Source organism: Peromyscus leucopus, chromosome 19, assembly GCF_004664715.2.
Source record: "Peromyscus leucopus breed LL Stock chromosome 19, UCI_PerLeu_2.1, whole genome shotgun sequence".
NCBI lineage: Eukaryota > Metazoa > Chordata > Mammalia > Rodentia > Cricetidae > Peromyscus > Peromyscus leucopus.
Window position 1 is genome coordinate 21,097,582 of NC_051079.1, and position 23,870 is coordinate 21,121,451.

The following is a 23,870-nucleotide window of genomic DNA, read 5'->3' on the forward strand; positions in this document are numbered from 1 at the left end:
CACGTAGCGTGTGGGATTCAGGATTTCAGAATTCCATGGTGACTTCTTGAATTACGAGCCACAGATGCAGACAGAGGAGATGCCAAAATCTAGAGCTACTGAATAAGAGTGTTTGGGACAGCCATTACTTATTTCATACCACAGTTCTGGAAACGCTATGTCAATAATTTGCTGATATTAACTGGGTGAGCTACAACTTAATTCTGTTCTGATGATAGGTACATTGCTGATCTCACTTCAGATATGTGTCACGTGTCTCCATAGTGACCTGCACTTCTGACCAAGCATTTGAGAGCTCCGTTACCTTCTCAGGCTTGACAATTTTGTAGAATAACTTATAGAACTCTTAAGTATAGGGCAAGATCTAGAAAATTTCAAAACACAGATTTTATTTTTGTTCTGAAGAGCCAACATACATTGAATTTCCAGTACATTAGTGTATTTACCAAATAACTGTAAGGTACCACCAAACATGAATGTCATGATTCTTACTGGACTTCATCCATCTTCAGCCATCACATCTTCACTCTGGGAATCTGACTGCCCTGTCAAGGAAGTAAAAGAATAAATTAAGATGATATAGTAGTGGATTAGGACACGTAAAATGGAATTGGGAGCTATTGGGAATCGGGTCTCAGGCAGATGTGTAGCTAAACCTCTGCCTAGACTGATAAATGCAAAGTGACCTTAGACATCATTAACTTTTGCCAACTTTTACTATGCAGAACTCCATTTCCCACAAACAACCTAGATATTGAGACAGCACCTAATACTTGACTAGAGAACCATTTAACGCTCGCAGCCTCCATCATAATTCACAGTAAATGATGCAACTGTGAACTCTTTCTAGTAACTGCCATTTTGTAAAAACCTTACAACACATTTTCAAGATTGTTTAAATCTGTGGGGGTGTCTGTTTGTCTGTTTGTTTGTTTTTAGACTATGCAGCTCAGATTCAGGGAGTTTTCGTTGTCTTCAACTGGATCCACTTTCTTCTCTATCAACAGTACTAAATTTCCAAACTTTTAATCACATAGTATGTCTTTCTGGTGACCAGCTGTCAGCCTGAAGCTATTAGGGGCCTCCTTTGTCATGTTATTAGCACAAAGTGTGTTCTTCCCACCCAGAGAACTTCAGGTTTTAGAACTTCTGCACCAGGAATTCCCCAGGGGAAGTGATGAACAAGTATATATTTTATTGTGCCACACTATCCATCATGGGTTCGTTATGCCATTAAATTCTGAACTGTTTTAAAGTACTGGTTTCTTAACTTACATAATGGGGGGGGAGTAAGAAGAGGACCATCCATCTCCTTTTATCCAGTGTCATCTATTGCTAACATTTGTCTTATTTGCTTACTTCACCATTTCATCTTCGTATGTTCTTACCCCCAACCACATTTTTTGAGAGTATAAACCATGAAATAGATGCACTACTCTTAAGGTTACCATAACATATTTGTTTATTACGTTTTACTCCTTTTCCACACATGTGCGTTTACATTTATTGCATCAAGTATTTTATTCCTATTTTGTATTGTCAATAGTTGCATTAGTTACTTTGGTGTTGCTCTGAAAAAATACCATGGCCAAATACAACTTGAAGAATTTATTTGGGTCTTAAAGTTCTAGGGAAAGAGCCCACAATGGTCAGGGAGGCAGTCAGCCAAAGCAAGATACAGAGACAACATTCTTCAAGCACAGACATAAATTGAAGACAGCAAACAAGAAATTGCAGAAGGCTAGAAACTCTTAAAGTCAACTCCCAAAAACATACTTCCTCCAGCAAGGGAGCACCTCCTCATAACCTCATCAAACAGCATCACCAGTTGGGGACCAAGTGTTCAAAACTGTGAACCTATATGGGGGGGGGGAAGGCAGTGCAGGGGGGAATTGCTATTCAAAACCATCAAACCACCGCAGTAGTTACTTTCTCTCTGATGGCTAAAGACATCAATATTTCATATACAAAGCCTCAGCCCTACTATTAATTACACCTGAAGTCTTCATAAGAGCCAATCATCTCTAAAATATTGCCACATTATTCCAACTCCCTGGAGACTCCCCAGAATCTTTTAGGACACAGCTTTCCCCCTTCCTGCGGATCCTCTCGACCTCCCCTTCCCATTCCTTGGCATCAGCCACAGAATCCTAGAAACAACGGCTACCTGGAGCCTACCTCAGAGAGACATAACACATAACAGAGACTCAAGCAGGTAACTCCCAGCATCCTTCCTGTTTCCCACTGTGATCCCTTCTTTTTCGCCATCAGTTAATAACAGCTTGCTTTCAAGTGCCCTCCTCCACCTCAACTCCATCCTCTGCTTTAGGCTCAGGGTTCCCATGGCCCTCTCATGCCTGTCTCTCCAGATTGTTCTTTATCTCTCTGCAACATACTTACAGGAGCCTTTCCTTCCACCACACCTCCAACTCCCAGGGGGCCCTGCCTCCTGATGTGGACAGGATCTCCTTTGCTTTCCTCAAGTCCTTTTCAGCTTTTTCTCATAACCCAGCTCTGTTCCTCTCTGCCACCCACTAACATATAGAAACACTATTTACCAGGCAACCCACAGCCACCACCCTTACCTAAGTTCCAGAGAGAGCAACAAGAGCAACAAATTAAAAGTATCCTAACCAACAAAAGTCCAGGGTCAGATGGTTTCAGATCAGGTCTACAAGACCTTCAAAGAAGAGTTAAGCACTCTTAAAAGTATTCCTCAAGATAGAACCTGAAGGAACATTGCCTAATTCTTATCACAATTACTATGATACCTTAATAATAAAAAAGACCCAATAAAGAAAGCAAATTACAGACCTAACAACCACAGATAAAAAAAATTTCCCAATAAAGTACTTGCAAACAGAATCCAAGAACACATCATAAAGATTATCCACCACACTAAAGTTGGCTTCAGCCCAGAAGTTCAGGATGTCTCAACAAATGTAAATCAAAAAAAAAAAATGTAATCCACCACATAAACAGATTGAAAGACAAAAACATATGATCATATCGCTAGATGCAGAAAAGGCCTTTGACAACATCTAAGGTCCCAACATAATAAAAGTCCTGAAAAGACTAGGGATACAAGGGACATGTCTCAATATAATAAAGATAATATACAGCAATTCCACACACAACAATCAACATAAATGGAGAGAAATTCAAAACATTTCCACTAAAATTAGGAACAAAAACAGTATGCCCATCATCTCCATACACATCAATATAGTACTTGAAGTCTTAGCTAGAGCAGTAAGACAGCTAAATGAGATTAAAGGGATACAAGTAGAAAGGGAAGAAGTCAAAATATCTAAATTGAAGATGATATGATTTTATGCATAAAAGACCCAAAATATTCCACTAAGAAACATGTACAGCAGATAAACACTTTCAGCAAAGTAGCAGGACATAAAATTAACACCCCAAAAGTCAGTAATATTCCTGCACACAAATGACAGACTAAGAAAGAAATCAGGGAAATAACATCTTTCACAATAGCCTTAAAAAAATTGCCAGTGGTGGTGGTGCACGCCTTTAATCCCAGCACTGGGTGGGCAGAGCCAGGCAGATTCCTGTGAGTTCGAGGCCAGCCTGGTCTACAGAGCAAGTTCCAGGACAGGAACCAAAACTACACAGAGAAACCCTGTCTTGAGAAAAAAAAAAAAAAAATGGCATATCTCTAGCCGAGCAAGTAAAAGACTTGTATAATAAAAACTTTAAGACACTAAAAGAAAGAAATTAAAGATGGGAAGGTCTCCCATAATCATGGATCAGTAGAATTAATAGAATAAAATGACCATCTTACCAAACACAATCTACATATTCAATTGCAATACCCTTTAAAAATGAAAAACTAAACTCTTCCCAGAACTTGAAAGGACAAATGCAAAGCTCTTGGACGGAGCTTTGTCGGGCCGGAAGAGAAAAGTACACTTAAACATAGATGTACAGTGATACACAGAATTACATGTGTTGTGACAGTTTAGACAAAGAGCCAATAGTATGAGTTCATGACTTCTTTAGACATCCTTATTTTGCCCTCTTCCCTCCTTCTCCGATGCAGAGCCCTGAATTTCTCCCAGTCCCCCAGATCAGATCACATGTATCCTGTTCCTCTTTACCCTCCTCCCCGCTTGCTCTGTAATGACCTGTTTTGCCCTCTCTGAATACCAGTCCTCCCATTTCCCAGGTCAGATCACTTGTCCCCTGTTGTTGCCTTTCTATTGTTCCCAAACCCCTACCTACCATGAAAATGGTCCCATCTTGTTTTCCTGGTTTCTGCAGTTGCTCTGAAGATTTGGAGCTAGGCGCCTCCGATGTGAGAAACATGTGATGTTCATCATTTGGGGTCTGGGTTACCTCACTCAACATGATCTTTTCTAGTTCTATCCATTTACCTGAAAAATTCATAATTTCACTTTTCTTTACAGCTAAATAGTATTCCATAGTGTTTGTGTATCACATTTTCATTATCCATTTAGATTGTTTCCATTTCCTAGCTATTATGAATAGAGCATCAGAAATGAACACACTGTACCTTAAGGGAGTTCAAACAGAATAACTCCCTCATGTTCCAGTTTTTCCAAGAATGCACAATTGGTTTCTCAATGCTGAGAATTATGCCTTGTTCACTTTTCATTTTACATGTATCAGATTTTCAGCTTATTAGAGGTGCTTGGAATGTGTGTGATAAAGAAATAAATGGAGCCGGGCGGTGGTGGCGCACGCCTTTAATCCCAGCACTCGGGAGGCAGAGCCAGGCGGATCGCTGTGAGTTCGAGGCCAGCCTGGGCTACCAAGTGAGCTCCAGGAAAGGCGCAAAACTACGCAGAGAAACCCTGTCTCGAAAAAACCAAAAAAAAAAAAAAAAAAAAAAAAAAAGAAATAAATGGTCTTACACTCGAGGATCACCTAGCTAGTACCAGTTTGGAAATCACACTTGATTTTGTGTTTATCTTATCTCCTTTCCAACTCATGTATTCAATTATGTGTGTGAATTAAAGTGGAATAAGAATTCACTTGATCTAAGTGGCCCAATATATAGATATGCATACTGTCTGTTTTTCTCCCAGAGGTTGTCACAAAATTCTGAGTCCATAAATGCCATTGACAAGTTCATAATAAATTCTTGGAAAACAAAATTATTTATCTGAAACTAATTCAAAAGTCTACAATCAAATAAAATCTATGGGGATTGTGAGAATCTCAGTTTTCTGGGTTTCATATTAAGTGATTTTTGATCATGGCCAGGAAATGTCTAGCTTGTTGACAAAGCATGCTAAGTCAAGACAAAGAGATTATTGCCAAGGGATTCTATAAGAAGACATAACACATAAAAAATGCTCTAGAAAGCCTTATCAATAGTGTGGGGTAAGCCGGGCGGTGGTGGTACATGCCTTTAATCCCAGCACTGGGGAGGCAGAGGCAGGCGGATATCTGTGAGTTCGTGGCCAGCCTGGGCTACAAAGTGAGATCCAGGACAGGCTCCAAAGCTACTCAGAGAAACCCTGTCTCGAAAAAAAAAAAAAATAGTGTGGGGTGATGATTCTTTCTTCGTGCCCTTATACAGAAGGACAGCTCTGTACTCAGAGGACCAAGAAATAGCTTTGGAGAGGAGAGGGCAGTTCTGGTCTCTGGAGTACCTGCTACAGGGTTCTTGTATTAGCTTTGGGAATGCAGGCTTTCTTTGTTTTCCTTTCTCTGTTTCTTTATTTTTGTAGACAGACTCATCAGAACAGCTGCAATGTGGGATAATTATTTTAACTGTGTGACTGCTATAAAGCCATTAAAGCAATTTTAATTTTTACCAGTAAATAGGTTTTATTACAAAGGTATATTGTTGCTTATAGCTATCCGATGTAATGGGTACTTAGAAGAGTATTTCAGTCTGGATTATTATGACCACTTTTTCTACTGTATGCCCAGCCAAGTGTTAAAAATTTTGCCCACAGGATCTCAAAAAAAAAATGCTAATAGGAGCAATTAAAGATATGAATAATATCAACATCTTTTTATTATCTTCCAGGTGCCATTGGAACTGCCCGGAAAATTAAATGGTAATAATGCAGTTACAGTTATTTGCTAATTGAAGTGTTTCCTGGGGAAGAACAGAGATATTTATTTCCAGATCTTGGCGGCTTTTGTACTTCATTACTGGAAGTGAAAAATAAAGCGAGCATCTCCAGAATTTCCCAAATGGTGGCTGACAATGCCAAGGTCCTCCTTGCATTCAGCACACACAGCTAACTCTTTATCCAAATACAGATAAGGCAAGACTGCTAGGCAGTTTTGAAAGGTCCACCTGTTGTGGTTGGTTTTCTTTTTTCATCTTTCTTCTTGCTTTTTCTTTCTCCTGTTACTCCTCTCTGTCTCTTTACTTTTATCCTGTAATTCTGCTTTCTCTCTGTAGTTCCAGGCACACCTTCATCCACTCTCCACAAGTGAGGTACTGCCAGAGAGAATTTGACCCACCCACTGATCATAAATCTGCAAGTGGAGAAGAGCAACTTGCCTGACAGAGTTCTTTATCATGCTTCCTGTTTATTCATATGTCTAATGAAAGCATTTAAAAAATGATCCTTCTTATCCTTTTGCATCTTGAGAGTTTCCCCTCCCATCGTTATGTTAATCTCTGACCCTGTAGTGATTTTTTTCCCATGTGCAATTCCTTTGAGGCCTGAGATGCCTAGAGTGAAATATTGTGCTTGCATGTGCTTAACCTGCCTTCCTGCCCACTTATCTATTTCAGGCATCTGAGTTTTTTAGAAAAACAGATCCATCAGGGTTCTTTTTTATATTGTGTCTCAATTCCACTTTTTAAAAAAACAAATATAAGGCTGGAGAGATGGCTCAGAGGTTAAAAGCACCGACTGCTCTTCCAGAGGACCTGAGTTCAATTCCCAGAACCCACATGGTGGCTCACAACCATCTCTAATGAGATCTGGCGCCCTCTTCTGTATACATAATAAATAAATAAATAAATAAATAAATAAATAAATAAATAAATAAATATAAGAAATAAGTCATTGGAGGAAGAAGAAGAAGAATAGGCTCAATCTGACTTCAAAGCGGTGAGAGCAGACTTTGACTGGTCTGAGCTTGGCACCCACAAACACTACGACTCGATATCTGAGCAGACGGGAGAACGTGATAGGGGGAGTCTGAGGAATGAGATTCTATCAAGAATAGGTAGTGCAGGGTGGTGATGCCAGATTGCTTTTCTCTGTAGCCTCCAGGCTCCAGGGGATGTTGGAAAGTTGGCTATTTTCTGGAATTCCACAAATAGTAGGGTTCTTTGTAGCCTTAGCTCTGGTTTACAGTCCTGGTTTGGGAGTAAGGGGATTTCCTTTATTCCAAACTCTTTATATATAAACATAATAGGAGGCATCCTTTACTGTCATGCTGCTTCCTACTAACAGGGGGAGGGGTTGTTTAAAAGTTTGTGGGTCTGGAGTAAATCTAGCATTGCTTTTACTTCATCCTATGTGATAATAATCACCAAGTGTTGGTGATGATTCAGTCTAGAAGTAGCTTCTGTAAAAGTTTAAAAGACAGGGTGAAAATGAGGATAACATGGAGGAAAGGGATGAGTAGAGAAAGAAGCCAGGATGGGAGAGAATCAAGAGCCCATCCACAGGAGGAGGCTTGGGGCCAAATTCTCTGTGTCCGGTCTCTGAATCTTTGGTTTCCACATCAAAACAGTTTGCGTTTGTGATTACGGATGCATCACTGTTCTGGGAGGAGGCTGCAATCTTTCCTGTGGCAGCTGTCGTAAGGTCTCTTTGATTTTAGAGTATCACAGTGACCAAAGATTCCAATTCATCCTGAAGGGCGTCAAGCTTATCTGAAATTTCGTTAAGGGTTTCTGAGAAGTGGAAAGAGAGAGGTAAATCAATGCAAAGAACCCTCAGTCCAGCTGTTTCAGTCCTTCCTGTGTCCTGAAAGAACACCCAGAGTGGCAAGAAGCAGACTGAGTTGGATAGCTCATTAGCTAGGTAAATGGCACTGGCGTCAAAGACAAATTGGTAAGATGTGGAGGGGAAGTTGGAACTAACAGCAGCAGAGTTAGGTTTGAATTAGGAGAAATGGTTGAGTCTTTGCCTAGAGCAAGGAAGTTAGTTCCCCGGAAATATTGAAAATCAGAAAACAAGTCAGGAACGTTGAAAGTGGGAAGGATATTGAAATGGAAAATTCCAGAAGGGTACTATCTAGTCTTGCGGAGCAAAGGTGGTGATGATGATGTTGCATTAGTAAGGCTTAATGGAACCAACGGAATAGGGAAATGGGAGTCTATGAACATATATAGGGCCCTTGGCCTATTATATTATTACATTATTCTTGACTGATAAGGTCCCTTGAGATATTGGAGGAGCAAGTTGTACAAGGCCAGGGAATCTTTCTAACTACTAGTCCATTATTTCTTCCTCTCAAAAGTCACCCTAGCTGCTTTTAGGGATTTAGGGGCACAGACCACTCTGCTTCCTAGCTGATAAAAGGGGTGTGCAGAAAAGGAAGTAGTTAGAGATCCTCAGAAGAGGATCGATCTAAAGGGCTATGACAAACTCAGCAGATGTCCGAGATCCAGAACATGAGATGGCCATGTGATAAGAATGTGCATCTTTGGAGCATACTATGCAAGCTAGGTAGCCTCTGTAATGTACAAAAAGTGAAGTTGTTAGTACTATTATTATTCTCATTGGGAGAATAAAAAAAAAATTGTTGAGGCAGCATTGTTCTCATTAGAGGAAGAAGACTGCCAAGAAAACTATCTGAAGAACCCTAGACAGGTTTTGTCACACGTGTTAGCAAGACTGGTGAATTTTTTTGTATCAGGATTCTATAAATGGGTAAGAGAACTGTAATGACCTGTTTGCTACATCAGATTCCTGTATAGTGGACAAATGCCTACGAGCTTTGTGAGAGAAATCAGTTAAAGTCAGCACCTAATGGTCAATGTAGAATAGACATAGAATCCCACTGGTTCCTTTCCTTTTATAGAATTGTCCATTGATGCTTCAAGGACACCATTGCATCCTGAATAATTTACCAAATAATGTCCCCAAATCTTTGAGTTTGGTAACCGCATACCATTATCACTTAAGAAGATACACTTTGCACAATAAGCAATCACTAGGACTCTGCCAGAACCTGCCCTGCCTGCCCCTGACCCACATGCTCCTCCTAAACCATACCCAGTCTCTCCATCCAGCCAGATATTCACATCCTACTCCAGGGGCTAGCCCAATGATTCTGCCTGAACTTTTCCTTTAGTCACTCTCCATAACCCACCAGATCTGCTCTAGATCCCACATCAGAGCCCTAGCCTAGTCTGCCCACACTTGACTACATCATATAGCTAACATTTTGCTTTTTCCAGCACCTGCCCTGCCTGCCCTTTGACCCATAGACTGCTCGTACATCATATCAAATCTTTCCATCCAGCCACATCTGTACATCCTTCTCAAGGGTCCAGACTCACAACTGTCTGATTCTCTCCTCCACACACCATCTCTAGCCCCCAGATCTACCCACCCAACAGGCTTAGGACAGAATGCACATCTGCTCGCCAACCCAGTCTCCCTGTCTTCTGACTCCACTCTATCCAGGCCATTTCCAACCTATAGGTCCAAGCACCCACACATCTCCTTTCTGCCCCAACCTGCTCTGTTCAAACCAGACACAAACAAAAGAAGTCTACACTGGCTAGATACCATTGCAAAAAATGCAAATAGTATGAAAGCTCAAGCCAGCATCTCCCCTAGAAACCTATCAGTCCTAATAAAATGTTTGAGAATTAGAATCATTTAGGTAAATATCAGGACATAATTTTTTTAAAAATAATAAATTATGTTAAAGAATTTAAGGAGCATAAAGAAGACAGAAAGAAACAGCTCAATAAAATTAAGGAGAAAGAACATTAAGGAAAATAAAAACCTAAATGATGCCCAAGAAAACAAAAACATAAGGCAGATAGACATGATGAAGATAATCCAAGTCTTTAGAACAGAATTCAATAAAGAGATAGAAACAGAAAACACTCAAGATGAAATGAAGATGGAATCAAAAAACCCAGTAATACAACCAGAAAATTCACAGTAATACAACTAGAAGACTCACAGTAATACAACTAGAAGACTCACAGTAATACAACTAGAAGACTCACAGTAATACAACTAGAAGACTCACAGTAATACAACTAGAAGACTCACAGTAATACAATTGTACAACTAGAAAACTCACTTACAAGAAGAATCAATCAAGTATAACATAGACTATCAGGACTTGAAGATAAAATAGAGGCACTAGATCAAATAAGCAAGGAACATGAAAAAATAAAACACAGGAAAGAAACATACAAGAAATGTGGGACACCATAAAAAGATCAAACTTTCTAACTTTATAGACATAGATGAGAGAGAAGACTCCCAAGTCGATGACGTAGACCAGATCTTCAACATGATATAGAAGGAGCTTCTCCAAAGTGAGGGAAGTCATACCCAAACACACACAAGAAGCACACAGAACACCAAATAGACAAGAGCAGAAAAGAAAATCCTGACTGCATATCATAGATAGAAGACTAAGCATACAGAATAAACAAGTTGTATTAAAAGCTTCAAGAGAGCCGGGCGGTGGTGACGCACGCCTTTAATCCCAGCACTCGGGAGGCAGAGGCAGGCAGATCTCTGTGAGTTCGAGGCCAGCCTGGGCTACCAAGTGAGTCCCAGGAAAGGCGCAAAGCTACACAGAGAAACCCTGTCTCAAAAAACCAAAAAAAAAAAAAAAAAAAAAAAAAGCTTCAAGAGAAAAAAAAAGTCACATATAAGGAAAATCAAAGCAAAAATTAATGAAATAGAAGCAAAGAAAACAAGGCAAAGAACCAACGAATCTAGGGGCTGACATTTTGAAAGAAGATAAATGAGAATGATGACCTTTGACCAAACAAAACAAAAGAAAAAGAAACCCCAAATTAACATAATCAGAAATGAACATGTGAACATTACAACAGACGGAAATTCAGAATATAAGGGAATATTTTACAGACTAGTATTCTGTTAAGGTGGAAAGCCTAAAAGAAATGGAAGAAATTTTAGACTAAGCCAAACCACCGGAATTATAGTGTAGTAAGGTACTTTGCAGTTCATCTATAAACTATTGGCCAGAAACTATTGACAAATAAGAAATTCTAAAGAGTGTATTTCTTGGCTAAGGTCAATAATACTGGGTTGAATCTATACTCCGTCTAGATGAGTGGTTCTCAACCTTCTTACGCCGTGACCCTCTAATACAGTTCTTCATGTTGTGGTGACCCTGGCCCCCCAACCATAAAATTATTTTTGTTGCCACTTCATAACTGTAATTTTGCTACTGTTATGAATTACAATGTAAATATCTGTGTTTTCTGATGCTCTTAGGCGATCCTGGTTAAAGGGTCTAAATGGTTTTTAACCAATTCCCACTGGTGTTTATATATAAAGGTAAATCAGAAATACAAATACAAGTATGGTCATGTGGCAGTTAATGATCAAACAATATTTAATAGCTTGCATTTGTTGCCCCATCCAATAAATTCTATCAATGAGAGTACCCAGTTTTTTCAAAATGTCTATGTCTATTTTTCCTTGCATACTTTCTGTCTTTGAAACATATATATATATACATATATATATAATTTATTTTTTAGTTTATATTCATTGTGTTTTGCCTGCATGTCTATCTGTGTGAGGGTGTCAGAAGCTCTGGAACTGGAGTTTTAGCTACAATGTGGGTGCTGTGAATTAAACCTTGGTCCTCTAAAAGAGCAGCCAGTGCTCTTAACTGCTGAGCCATCTCTCCAGCCCCTCTCTGAAACACTTTTAACAACCTCATTAGTAAATTAAGCTGCTTATACTTTGTGTTTGAGAGCTAATACTCTCACCATAGTTATGGTTCTGGTAAGTGTTAGGATGCCTGCAATTAACAATCCTAAAACCTTTTACTCCTAGTTTTTAGTACTATCAATAATTTCCACAATAGAGCATTTAAATTTCCTAAAGAACATTCTTCTTTTAGTTTTTACAGAAACCAATATAAAAGAGGATTGTTTGATAGCTTAAGTGTAGAGTTGAAGATATTATTAATATATTTAATAATGTGACAAGAAGTACATGAAAAAGAGTACAGAATGACAGTGTAACAAAAAGAAGTTTGGTGATGGGGTTAATAATTACAAGTAACATGCAGGTTACATGTGGTTGAAAGTCAAGAACGTAACCCTCTTTAGGTAGCAGGTTGGTGTTTCCTGGTGCCAGTTCATTGTATGGCTTTACCAAGCCTTCTGGAGAAGGCAACGATGTAGTGCCAAGGCTCCAGATTATGGAGTGAACAGGACCCAGACATCAGTTAGATCCTCGAAGGGGTGTCTATGAAACCACAAGTTTAGATAAAATTGTCTTTTGTGATTTTTTTTTGTAGGAATTAGGTGGAAAAATTAAGAGAAAACATTTTTAAAATTTGAAGTGTAGATTGCTTTGGCAAGTTGTTCTTAAGCAGTTAATCTTTTCTCTCTTGTATTTGATATCTTCCCTCTATGTATTTGATATTTGTGCAAAAAAAATGAAATCATTTAATTACGAATTATCCTTGAACTATGGAGAACATTGTGAGAGACATGGATTTTCCAAACTTTGCAAAAAGTTTGGAATGTTTTAGATACATAAGCAGGACCACTGTCTGTTTTGACTTTTGATGAGATCCTCATAACAAAGGAAGTATCTATAAGCAGTTTGAGCAGGCTCATGTGTATGATCAACAGAAGAAAAAAAAAGGAAAGTTATCAATACAAACATGAAAAAAGCGAGCGGCGGCAGAAGCAGAGCAGTGGCGGCAGCAGAAACAGAGCGGCGGCAGACACGCGGTTGTAATAAAGACCAGAAACTGAGCTATTACACGCTGAGGAGTTAGTGAAAACAAGGAGATTAAGAGCTTGGAACAGGGAGGCCTTTAATCCCAGCACACGGGGAAGGAGCCATTGGGACGCTATCAGAATGGATCCGAACACTTGGTCTGAGGCCAACCCAGGGCCCAGCTGCCAATCCTATGAAACCCAACAACTTGGAGGTGTTGGTGAGATCACCCTACTAAATAACCTGCTCAGCTGAGATCCATTAGGGAGAGGATTCAATCCTACAATCTGCAGTCTGAGGAAACAAGATCATCTGAGGAGTTGACAAATCAGCAAAACTCGACCTGAGAACACAAAAGAAGGCGCTGCCCGCCCAGCCACCAAACCAGATCACCAGAATCATAAGCCTACACTACACCGACCGGAACAGGTAAGCCTCCATCTCTGGACCGGCAGATCAGGTCTCTAACCCCTAGGCCCTACTCATCGGAGTCCCAAGGACCAGACAGCTACCTTTCCCTGCTCCCCTACGAAAAAAAAAAACAGCCAACCCCTACAAACCTAACAACCACTGAAACCATAAGCACACCCTGCACCAAGTGGGAACAACTGCTCCCTGAGACAGAACCCACTAACACTGATTAGATTAAGCTGCTCCCGAAGAAACAGAGCCCAACAGCACCGATTTAACCAAGAACTCCTAGTGGACCAAACATGAAAAAGCTTAAATGACTAGAGAGCATTTCATTATTAGCCTGTATCTATGATAACTTTAATTTTTATAAAGCTTTAGGAGCCAATACTTGCTACCAAGAGTAGACTAGTAACTTCTAAGAACTCCATTGATTTAACTGGAGGTTTAACATCAATGTTTCAGATTTGAAGTTTCAGTATCTGTGGTGATATGTGATATTTGTGCTGAAATGTGATATTTGATTTGTATGTTAATAAATAATGTTTGTCTGGAGATCAGAGGTCATAGTGAGCCATAAACAGAAGTCAGGCGGTGGTGGCACATGCCCTTAATCTGATCACATGGCAGGCAGAGTCTCCATGTGTTCAAGGACACAGCCTATTGTGGTGACACACTTTTAATCCCAGTACCAACCATAGAGACCTGGAGGTCTGTATAGACAGGCAGTGACCAGGAAGTGATATGGCTGGATTTAGAGCCAATGAGAAGGCAGAACAGGAAGGCAATAAAAGTGTAGGTTAGATAGGAAGAAGCTATCTTGAGAAGCTATGGCAGCTATTGCTCTGGTCTCTACGGCTTGTACCTCTGTATTTGGTTCTGTGTTTCTTATTTAATAAGACTATTTAGAAATTTGTCTACAAGTATCATCTTTATATATATAACTTAAATACCTTACTGAGACACAACTGGTGTAATTTTTTCATATATATCTTAAATACCTTATTGAGACACAACTGGTGTAATTTTTTGTTTTGTTTTGTTTTGTTTATTTGTTTGTTTTTGTTTTTTTTTTCTTTCGAGACAGGGTTTCTCTGTGTAGCTTTGGTGCCTGTCCTGGATCTCACTCCATAGACCAAGCTGGCCTTGAACTCATAGAGATCCAGCTGGCTCTGCCTCCTAAGTGCTGGGATTAAAGGTGTGCACCATCACCACCCCACCTCCATTTACCTTTCTTAAGAGACATAGGTACTTGGTTATTGAATGGAGTCACTAAAAAGTCAGGTTTTTTTTTTTTAATCATTAGAGCATAAAGGAGAACAGTTGAGAAAGTCTATCTCAAAAGCAACACAACAAACTGAGCAAACACATATTTCCTAGTGTCTTAGTTACTGTTCTGTTACTGTGAAGAGGCACCAACCACAACCAAGGCAACGTATAAAAGAAGGTGTTTAATTGGGGGCTTGTTCACAGTTTCAGAGAAAATTCTAGTCTCTAACCATCATGGCAGGAAGCATGGCAGCAGGCAAACAGGCATGGTGCTAAAGAAGTAGCTGAGAGCTTACATCTGATCCCCAGATTAGAGGAAGTGAGAAAGCATGACCTCACTTGGCATGTGCTTTTGAACCCCAGGGACACACTTCCTCCAAAAAGGCCACAATTCCTAATTCCAAAACAGTTCTACCAACTAGGGACTAAGTACTGAAACAGATAAGCCTATGAAGGCGATTCTCATTCAAACCACCACATCTTGCTAGTGTAGATGTTACAGAACATTTGTTTACAGTGTAAAGATGTGTCTTTGCCAGGGTACCTTCTGATTAGTTTAATAAAAGAGCTGAATGGCCAACGGCTAGGCAGGAGAGGATAGACAGGATTTCTGAGGAGAGAAAGAGGAGGAGGAATCTAAGTACGTGGATTTAGCCAGCAGACTCAGAGCAAGTAAGATATGCTGTATTAAGAAGAGGTAATGGAGCCACATAGCAGAATGTAGATTAAAAAGCCTAAACGTGAGCTGAGCAAGGTCAACAGTAGACATTCTAACATGGATGGGGGAAATCCCCTTGAGGCCTTAACTCTACACAAAGAACTATAGGCAACTAAGGAAGGCTGAGAAGAAGAAATAGTCTTCCCTGGGGAAGCACAGTAATTGGTTATCCAACACCAAATGCTCAGCCCTGAAATCATACTGCAAGTAACGCTATACAGACTAAGCAAATTGTATTATTATACATCATACATACATACATATTATGCAGCACAGAAAATTTAATTGAAATAGCAAATTATTTTTTCTTATAAATAAGATTTTTTAAGAACCATTCATATACTAATTAGCATTCTAATTGATTTTCATAGTGAGAAATATGTGATGGAAATCTTATTTCTCTTGAGATAGTCTGGAAATATTATTATAAAGTTAGTTAAGAAGTCATAGTCAATTACAGACATTTACTTATTTAGAAAAGTAAACATAAAAACAACTTTTGTCTGGATAGCCTTTCAGGAAAAAAATAAAGATGGATCACTGTGCAATAATTAGAAAAGGGAATATTAAAAGTAAACATAAAAACAACTTTTGTCTGGATAGCCTTTCAGGAAAAAAATAAAGATGGATCACTGTGCAATAATTAGAAAAGGGAATATTATGCTTTTTCATATTGTCCAAATCTAGCACACTACAACAAGAAATCAAAGGGAAGACATATCTCTTCTGCCTAATTAGGTCCATTTTCATTTTACATATTTATCCAGTCTCCTCTATCTTCTTGCAATTTTCTTTTTCTATATTTGTCATATCCAAAGTATTCTCTGATCTATGTGCCACTGACAATCAGATTCATGTTCCAGAAACCCCTAGTTAGAGTCCTTGCACTCTTAAATCTGTGCTTACTTTGCCTCCTAGAGACTACACTTAAAGGCTGTCCTGATTTCATTTTGAACTTCATTTCTATAATATTAAAAATAACCACACCCAGCCAGGCGGTGGTGGCGCACACCTTTAATCCCAGCACTTGGGAGGCAGAGCCAGATGGATCTCTGTGAGTTCAAGGCCAAGCCTGGTCTCCAAAGCGAGTTCCAGGAAAGGCACAAAGCTACACAGAGAACACCTATCTCGAAAAAACCAAAATAAGTAAATAAATAAATAAATAAATAAATAACCACACCCAAACTCCCCACACCTTCCTCCCTGGTGTGTCTCCCTGCATCCCCATTTTGCACTTTTCCCCAACCACCATATTTAACCCAGGTCCTTTATCCAGTGTCCCAGCCTAGTCTGACTATGCAAGTCTGTGCCTCCATGAATCTCTAGGCTTCCACCATACATGCCTGCCTACAACTACTCACAGGTCCCTTCTGTTATTCTTCTAACCACCCCACCGACCAAGACTTCCCATGGACTCCTCCCAGGTCTTACAGGGTTGTACAACCACAGCAGCACACACCCATGAACCACTACAGTGGTACACACCGATGTACAGCAGGACACACTGATGTACTTGTACAGCAGGGCACACAGATGTACCAGGGCAGCAGTGCACACAGACCTACTAGTACACGTGGAATATGGGTGCGTTAGTAAAACGCTATCTGCAGAGGTACAGATGTGGAGCTGGATCTAACTGCAGCAGCCAGCCTCGGTGTATTAGGAAAGTGGCACAGACAGCATGACATCACCATACGAGTGTAGGAGTAAATAGGGATATGCTACTACAGCAGTACACCTGGATTCACTGGAACAGCAGCACACATGGATGGTCTACTTTCACAGCACACGTGGACATACCAAAACAGCAGGGCACACAGATGTATCGGTACAGCAGTGCAGGTGGATACACTAGTGTAGCATGCACATGGATGTAAAAGTATAGCAGTGGGCACCAGTGTAGGATTCACTAGCAGAGCCATGCACACAGATGTAGAAGTACATCCTCCAACACAGATACATTACAACAGCAGCAGACCTGAGTGTACTAGAGCACCAGTGTACATGGAGATAGCAGTACCACACTGAATATGGATGTACAGACACAGCCTTGCACGAGCAAGTACTAATGCAGCAGCACACACGTGTGTTAGCACTGGGAGAATGGAAGTACTGCTATAGCAGCGTAACTGGATCGACTAGACGAGAAGAACGTGAGGGTCTACTAGCGCCACAGCACACAGGCTTGTAATCATACAGCGGTGCATGTTGGAATACTAAGAAAGCAGTGCACACACACTTACTAGTGCAGCCACACACTCAAGAACATTATGTTTGTTGGAAATTTTCATTTTACTCCAGTTTTCAAATTATTTTTTGAAATAATAATTTGATTACATTTCTCCTTTCCCTTCCAATCCCTCCCACAGACCCATGCCCTGTTTCCTTCAAATTCATGGCCTCTGGGTTGTCCAGTACCAAACAGCCAGCCGTGATAACATACATACAGGTATCATTACGACTGCATAGGTAAATTTCAGAATATTTATGTCCATACATAATCCTTAGTTAGGATTACTAGTGCTGTGATAAAACACCATGACCAACAGCAAATTGGAAAGGAAAGAGTTTATTTGGCTTACACTTTCAAGTCGCTGTTCATTATTGAAGGAAGTCAGGATGGGAACTCAAACAGGGCAGTGACCAGGAAGCAAGAGCTAATGCAGAGGCCATGGAAGGGTATTGCTTACTATCTTGCTCCTCATGGCTTGCTCAGCCTGCTTTCTGATATATATAGAGTTATAGATCTATATTCACTAATATATATTAAAAAGAGGCTATCAATTTGAGATTAGAGGGAAGGAACATGGGAAGGGCTAGAAGGAGGAAAGAGAAGGGGAAGTGTTGTAATTATAATTAAAATGTAATTAATAAATTTTTACTATTTATGTGTATGAGAGCTTTACCTGCATGTATGTGTACCACGTGTGAGTATGGTGCCCACAGAGGTTAGAAGAAAGTGTTAAGAGTCTTTGGAACTGGAATTATGGGATGTTATGTGCTGCCATGTGGGTGTTAGGAACTGAACCTATGTCCTCTGAAAGTGCTCTTACCTGGTGAGCCATCTCTACAGCCTCCAGTTTGCTAGGTTTTGGGGGGTAATTTTTGCATATATACTACTCATAAGAGACATCAGTCAGCAACTGTTGTCTAGGACTTATTCCTGTATTGGTTTAATTCTGGCTTCGCAGGGTATTGGAAAGTCAGTGAACACTGGTTCAAGTTCTTTGTTTAGTAGACTTTACCAGTGAAACTCATCATAGATTTTGCTGTTGAGTTTTTAATTGGTTCACACTTGGCATAATCTACTAAGATTTTCTATTTCTTCTTGTGCCTGTTGCTACAGTTTGATTGTAGGGATTTGCCCATTTCATGTAGCTTATCCAACCTGGCATGTGGTCTTTAATAGCAATCTCTTAGAACTCATGCTTTTTTTCCCCGTAAACTCAGTAGCAATGCCCCCTTCCTTCATTTCTGATTTAATAATTTGAATCTCATTTAGTAAATTTAGCTATGGGCTTGGTTTTATTATTGTTTGACTCACTTCTTGGTTTTATTTTCTTATTCACTGTGAACATTCTAATTTCTTCCTGCCTTCTGGTAGCACTGAACTCACTCTGCTCTTCACCCTGGAGTTCTATAAGGAGCCCGACATCTTGGTGCTGTGGGTGATTTGAACAGATATGGCCCCCCTATGGACTATGTGTCTAAATGCTTGGCCCATAGGGAGTGGCACTATTAGGTGTGACTTTGTTAGAGGAAGTGTGCTACTGTGGAGGCCAGCTTTGAGGTCTTATATGCTCAAGCTACGCCCAGTGTGGTATACACTTCACTTCCTGTTGCCTGTTGATCAAGATGTAAAACTCTCAGTTACCTCTCCAGCACCATGTCTACCCACACTCTGCCATGCTTCCTGCCATGATGATAATGGACTAAACCTGTAAAGTGTAAGCCAGCCCCAATTAAATGTTTGTCTTTATAAGAGCTACCATGGCCATGGTGTCTCTTCATCGCAACAGAAACCCTAAGACAATTTTGTCAGACCCATGGTTACTCAATATGAGGCAAGTCACAGGTTTTCTAGAATTATTTCCTTGAATAGCACCCAAACAGGACTACTCCAAAAATGCTACAGGGCTGTTGTGAAGGTAAAAAATGTTAAAACTTTTTAACAAGATAACAATGCAGAAATTTACCTTAGTAAATACACTGCTGTGTGTGCCACATCGGCTATCCTAGTTTTATGATGCAAGGGAATTTTTTTAAATAAGTGGTGGCTAATGTTCAACTTTACATATACACACATATATGTATATTTCTCTTGATCTTCATTTCATTTTTGTTTTGTTTTGCTCTGCATTTCAGATTTTTGTTGTTGTTTTGGTTTGGTTTTGTTAGGTTTTGTTGTTGTTATTGTTGATCTACATTTCTATCTAGAAAAAAAAAATACCTTTTATCCCCACCCTGAGTAGTAACAGAAATATTGGCTTGATTTCAACATTTTATCAAACCTTTCATATTACAATTTATTATCTAAAACATTTAAAATGGTAGTGAGGCAAAATCTAAAAAATAAAGAAAATAAACTGCCTGGCTGAGGTCATAAGATAGAGGAGTCACCACCAAGTCACAGGTTTTCGTTACTCTGCTATTCAAACTATTACTATATTAATGAAAATGGCTCAAAAGTAAGATGTGACCTATTTGAGAAGGGGGGGAGGGGGGAGAGAAATGTACCATGCCAACTACTTGAAGAAAACACAGAAACAAAACCAGCTGTGAAGAGTCAGCCACCTCTGCAGAGAGAGCACTATGTCCCACCTGTCCAATGACCAGTTAAGAATACCGGCTGAGGTACCAAACATGCCAGCCTTGGAGCCACAAACTAGGCTTGCTTTTAGCATTTGATAACATCTAGTGCTGTGAATCTAGAGGATTGAGTAACTTTATTTATTTAAGGGGCCCATAATAAATTTGAGGTTATCTCAGGGAAGTCTACATATAGTTTAATAAATAAACTAATAAATTTAAATAATAGGTTAATTTTACCTTGTTTTAACTCAATGACTTACCTAAATTAAGAAAGCCTAAAACGCCGGGCAGTGGTGGCGCATGCCTTTAATACCAGCACTTGGGAGGCAGAGGCAGGAGGATCTCTGTGAGTTCGAGGCCAGCCTGGTCTCCAAAGCGAGTTCCAGGAAAGGTGCAAAGCTACACAGAGAAACCCTGTCTCGGGGAAAAAAAAAAAAAAGAAAGCCTAAAACATATTTTAAAAAACTTTCCAAGTTTCTTGGCCAAAATCTGAGCCTTTGAACTAATTAATAGAATCATATCTATGAGGCTATTTGTCATACTAAATGTAAAAGGTATTGATTTACTATTATTGTCTTTTAAAATGTACAATATGGGGCTGGAGAGATGGCTCAGAGGTTAAGAGCACTGGCTGCTCTTCCAGAGGTCCTGAGTTCAATTCCCAGCAACCATATGGTGGCTCACAACCATCCATAATGAGATCTGGTGCCCTCTTCTGGTATGCAAACATACACACAAAACACTTGTATACATAATAAATAAATAAAAATCTTTAAAAAATAAAATAAAATGTACCATATGGATGCTAGATAACAGAAATTTCTATAAAATAACAGAAATTTTTGAAAAGGAAAGAGTGAATCTTATGGCTATTATTTTCTCAATTCACTGAGAAACATCTGGCTAGCTAAAATGTATTTTACTTTCAAAGGTTGCATTTTAACCAATTTGGAAAAGCAGTTAAAAAAAAATTAGGGCTTTATTTAACTTTCTCCAACTTTAGTTTTTAAGGTAATTTGTGGGGAGTTCTACAAAAAAAAAAGTAAGTGAGACCCATCTTGTATTTAGTTCAGCTACAAGTATTTTGACTCCAGATGCAATAAATTTATACTACCAAATTTATGGCAACTGCAAATAAATAATCCTTAAACATCTACTTTTAGATACATGGAAAATTCCACAGATTTAACCTGGTAAATACTTGATTCCATTTAGACTGTTGTAGGCATTTTCTGAAACCATAATCTTCTGGTTTCTTCTCTGAAACAACCTTGACTTGTATATAAAATGGAGATTCTGAGGAAGGGGCTATAAACATCTACAAACTTAGCTGCTTAAAGTCAATAAGAACGTTAGCCCCATTTTTAGAGAAAGAAACACATTTTAAGAGATTAACCATAAAATGCAAAATGTGATCAACAGCATTTATTTTCCCTTTTGAGGAATTGAACAATGGACAATATTACTTCAGTTACACAGGGTAGGGACAGCTACTTACTTACACATTAATTCATGCTTTTCCTTGTCCACATTAAGCTCTTATCAGTTGCAATAACACTCTCGGTGACATTTAACATGAAACACCAGTTTTAGCTTGCATGCATTCTAGGTTGGGCAACATCTGCAGGTACTGCACTTCAGTGTGTTTGTAAACTTGATCATACTCAGGAAGAAATGAAACGTTAAATGTTGCATGAATGATCAGTGAACTATATATCACTTTATTACAAAGTCTAATCCATCATAGAACACATCAACTTTGTTTAATTAAACTGATTAACAAGTTTCATCTGTTGGAATATATTGACTCTCCCTCTCCATAAAACATAAGGGCAAATTTCCTATGAAGTTTGTATTTTTCTTCAGTACTTATCCAAGCAACTTTAAATAAAAAGTAACAAGGATGTCTCATTTTTATCTTCAGGGCAGCTCCTTTGTAGAATAAAACTTTACACACACACACACACACACACACACACAGAGGAAGAAACATTGCAGTCATTATTTATGGTGAGCAAGAAGCACAAATTCCCAGGTGAACTTTAATTTTGTCCCTTCTAACATAAGTTCTTTTACAAATGAAACACAAGTGAGGCTCCTTCAGGCAAATGTGGGGATGGCAATGGCTGCCATGATTATAAGGTATCTTTAAAAGTGGCTCTAAAATCATCTGATGATCCAAGCGTCACAAGCATATGGAAAATTGCAGGTTTCTGGCACTGCAGTGCTGGGTGTGATGCAGACAGGAAAACTATTTCCTGGCATTTTGATGTCTTACTCTTGATGTTCAAGCAGAAGGTGTCTACCTTCACTTGGTGCAATAAGCTGGTCTATGAGAACTTGCAGGGATGAAGAAAATCCCAAGTTACATGTACACACACAAATGGATCCACATAATAAATATATACAGCAAATAAAAGGGCTACATACAATTAAAAACCCTTCAACCCCTGCTTACAGGCTGCCAAATCTAATTAGTTTTTTTCAATGATGATGTAATCTATTTGCTTAAAGGTAAAAACTCCTGATACTATACATTGCATTAAGAATTAACACACTGACCTGAATCCAGGTTAGACAAACATATAACAAATGTTAAGGTCAATAAAATAGATTCAAGTCATTGCAATTTCATTTTATACTTGATATATTTTTGCTTCTACCCAGGATCAATTTTACTTCAGCCTGAGTACTATACCAAAATGTAATTTTGCATTTTACATTTTAAATTTAAAGTATTACTTTTATTGAGTTTTCAATTTTGGAAAGGTTTTGATCCAGTATTATTTATATGGTTATATATCTATATATTTATACCTTAAGAAAAATGAGATGTCGGTACAATCAGCATGAGCTTTTCCACCAGTCTCAATTCCCAGCCTATTTCTCTCCACCCAGCATTTTACTTTTTATTACTTGCAATTTCAGAGCAAATTATGTAGACCACATCTTCCGGATCAGCCAATGATAGAACCTAAATCTCAAATGCTATTCTGAAGAAGTGTGGAGTAAATAATTTTGGTAATCTGTAAGATGGCTGCATGCAGTGTATACTGTATTATAACAGCACCAAAGCCTTTATAAAATCCAAACATTCCTTCCTCCTGCTTAATGGTATTTATACAGTCTCTCATCCCCTCATACTGCGTATTAATTGGAAGGACTTCATAGCCAAGGTCTGTATTGTCGATTATTGTGCGTGTTCCTTGAATATGAAGGCGATGCAGAACGGTTTCCAATGGGTAAAGTATAACGTCAGAGCAAAGGCTGGCAGCAAAGTTAGCAATAAGTTCTGGAAAATAAGCATCCAACATACTCTGCACGGGGCTAGTACTCTCAGCTAGGTGGCTATTATAGGTCTTTCTCTTCAGAATTAGGAGGACAATCTTCTGGATGATGGAGCTGATGATGTAATGAAGAACTCCATGCAGCACTGTCGGGAAGATCAAGGAGAACAGTGGAAGGAGGCGTTTGCTGTGAGGCACGCCCAGGCCTATCACTCTGCCAATCCCTTCTCTAATACATTCCAGGATGCCAGTATTATCTCGGATTATCTCACTCTGAAACAGAAGTGGTGAAAAAGGGACAATTTTATTTTTTTAAAAAAATGTGTGTGGTGGTTTTGCCTGCACGTGTATCATGTGCATGCACTGCCTGCAGAATCCAGAAGAGGTCATCAGATCTGGGAACTGGAGTGCTGAGAATCGAACCCTGATTCTCCGGAAGAGCAGCAGTCAATGCTCTTTACCACTAAGCTCTCTCTCCAGGCCCATCAA

The 23,870-nt window shown here is 39.3% G+C and overlaps 1 protein-coding gene and 1 long non-coding RNA gene across 3 annotated transcripts in view; both read right to left on the reverse strand.

The window, feature by feature from the left end:
• Positions 1-368: 368 nt before the first annotated feature.
• Positions 369-4,410, reverse strand: LOC119086249. Its single transcript, XR_005089484.1, has 2 exons — positions 4,246-4,410; positions 369-545 (listed from the first exon to the last, which is right to left on the reverse strand). It is a non-coding gene; the product is annotated as an uncharacterized LOC119086249 (long non-coding RNA).
• Positions 4,411-21,504: 17,094 nt separating this feature from the next.
• The window catches only part of Slc25a46 (solute carrier family 25 member 46), a 32,942-nt gene continuing 30,576 nt past the window's right edge, over positions 21,505-23,870 (reverse strand). For both annotated transcript variants that reach the window (XM_028867096.2, XM_028867095.2), the window contains exon 8: positions 21,505-23,654. In XM_028867096.2, the coding sequence (XP_028722929.1) occupies positions 23,076-23,654 (579 nt within the window). In that variant the 3' untranslated portion in view covers positions 21,505-23,075. The remainder of the gene's footprint in view (positions 23,655-23,870) is intronic.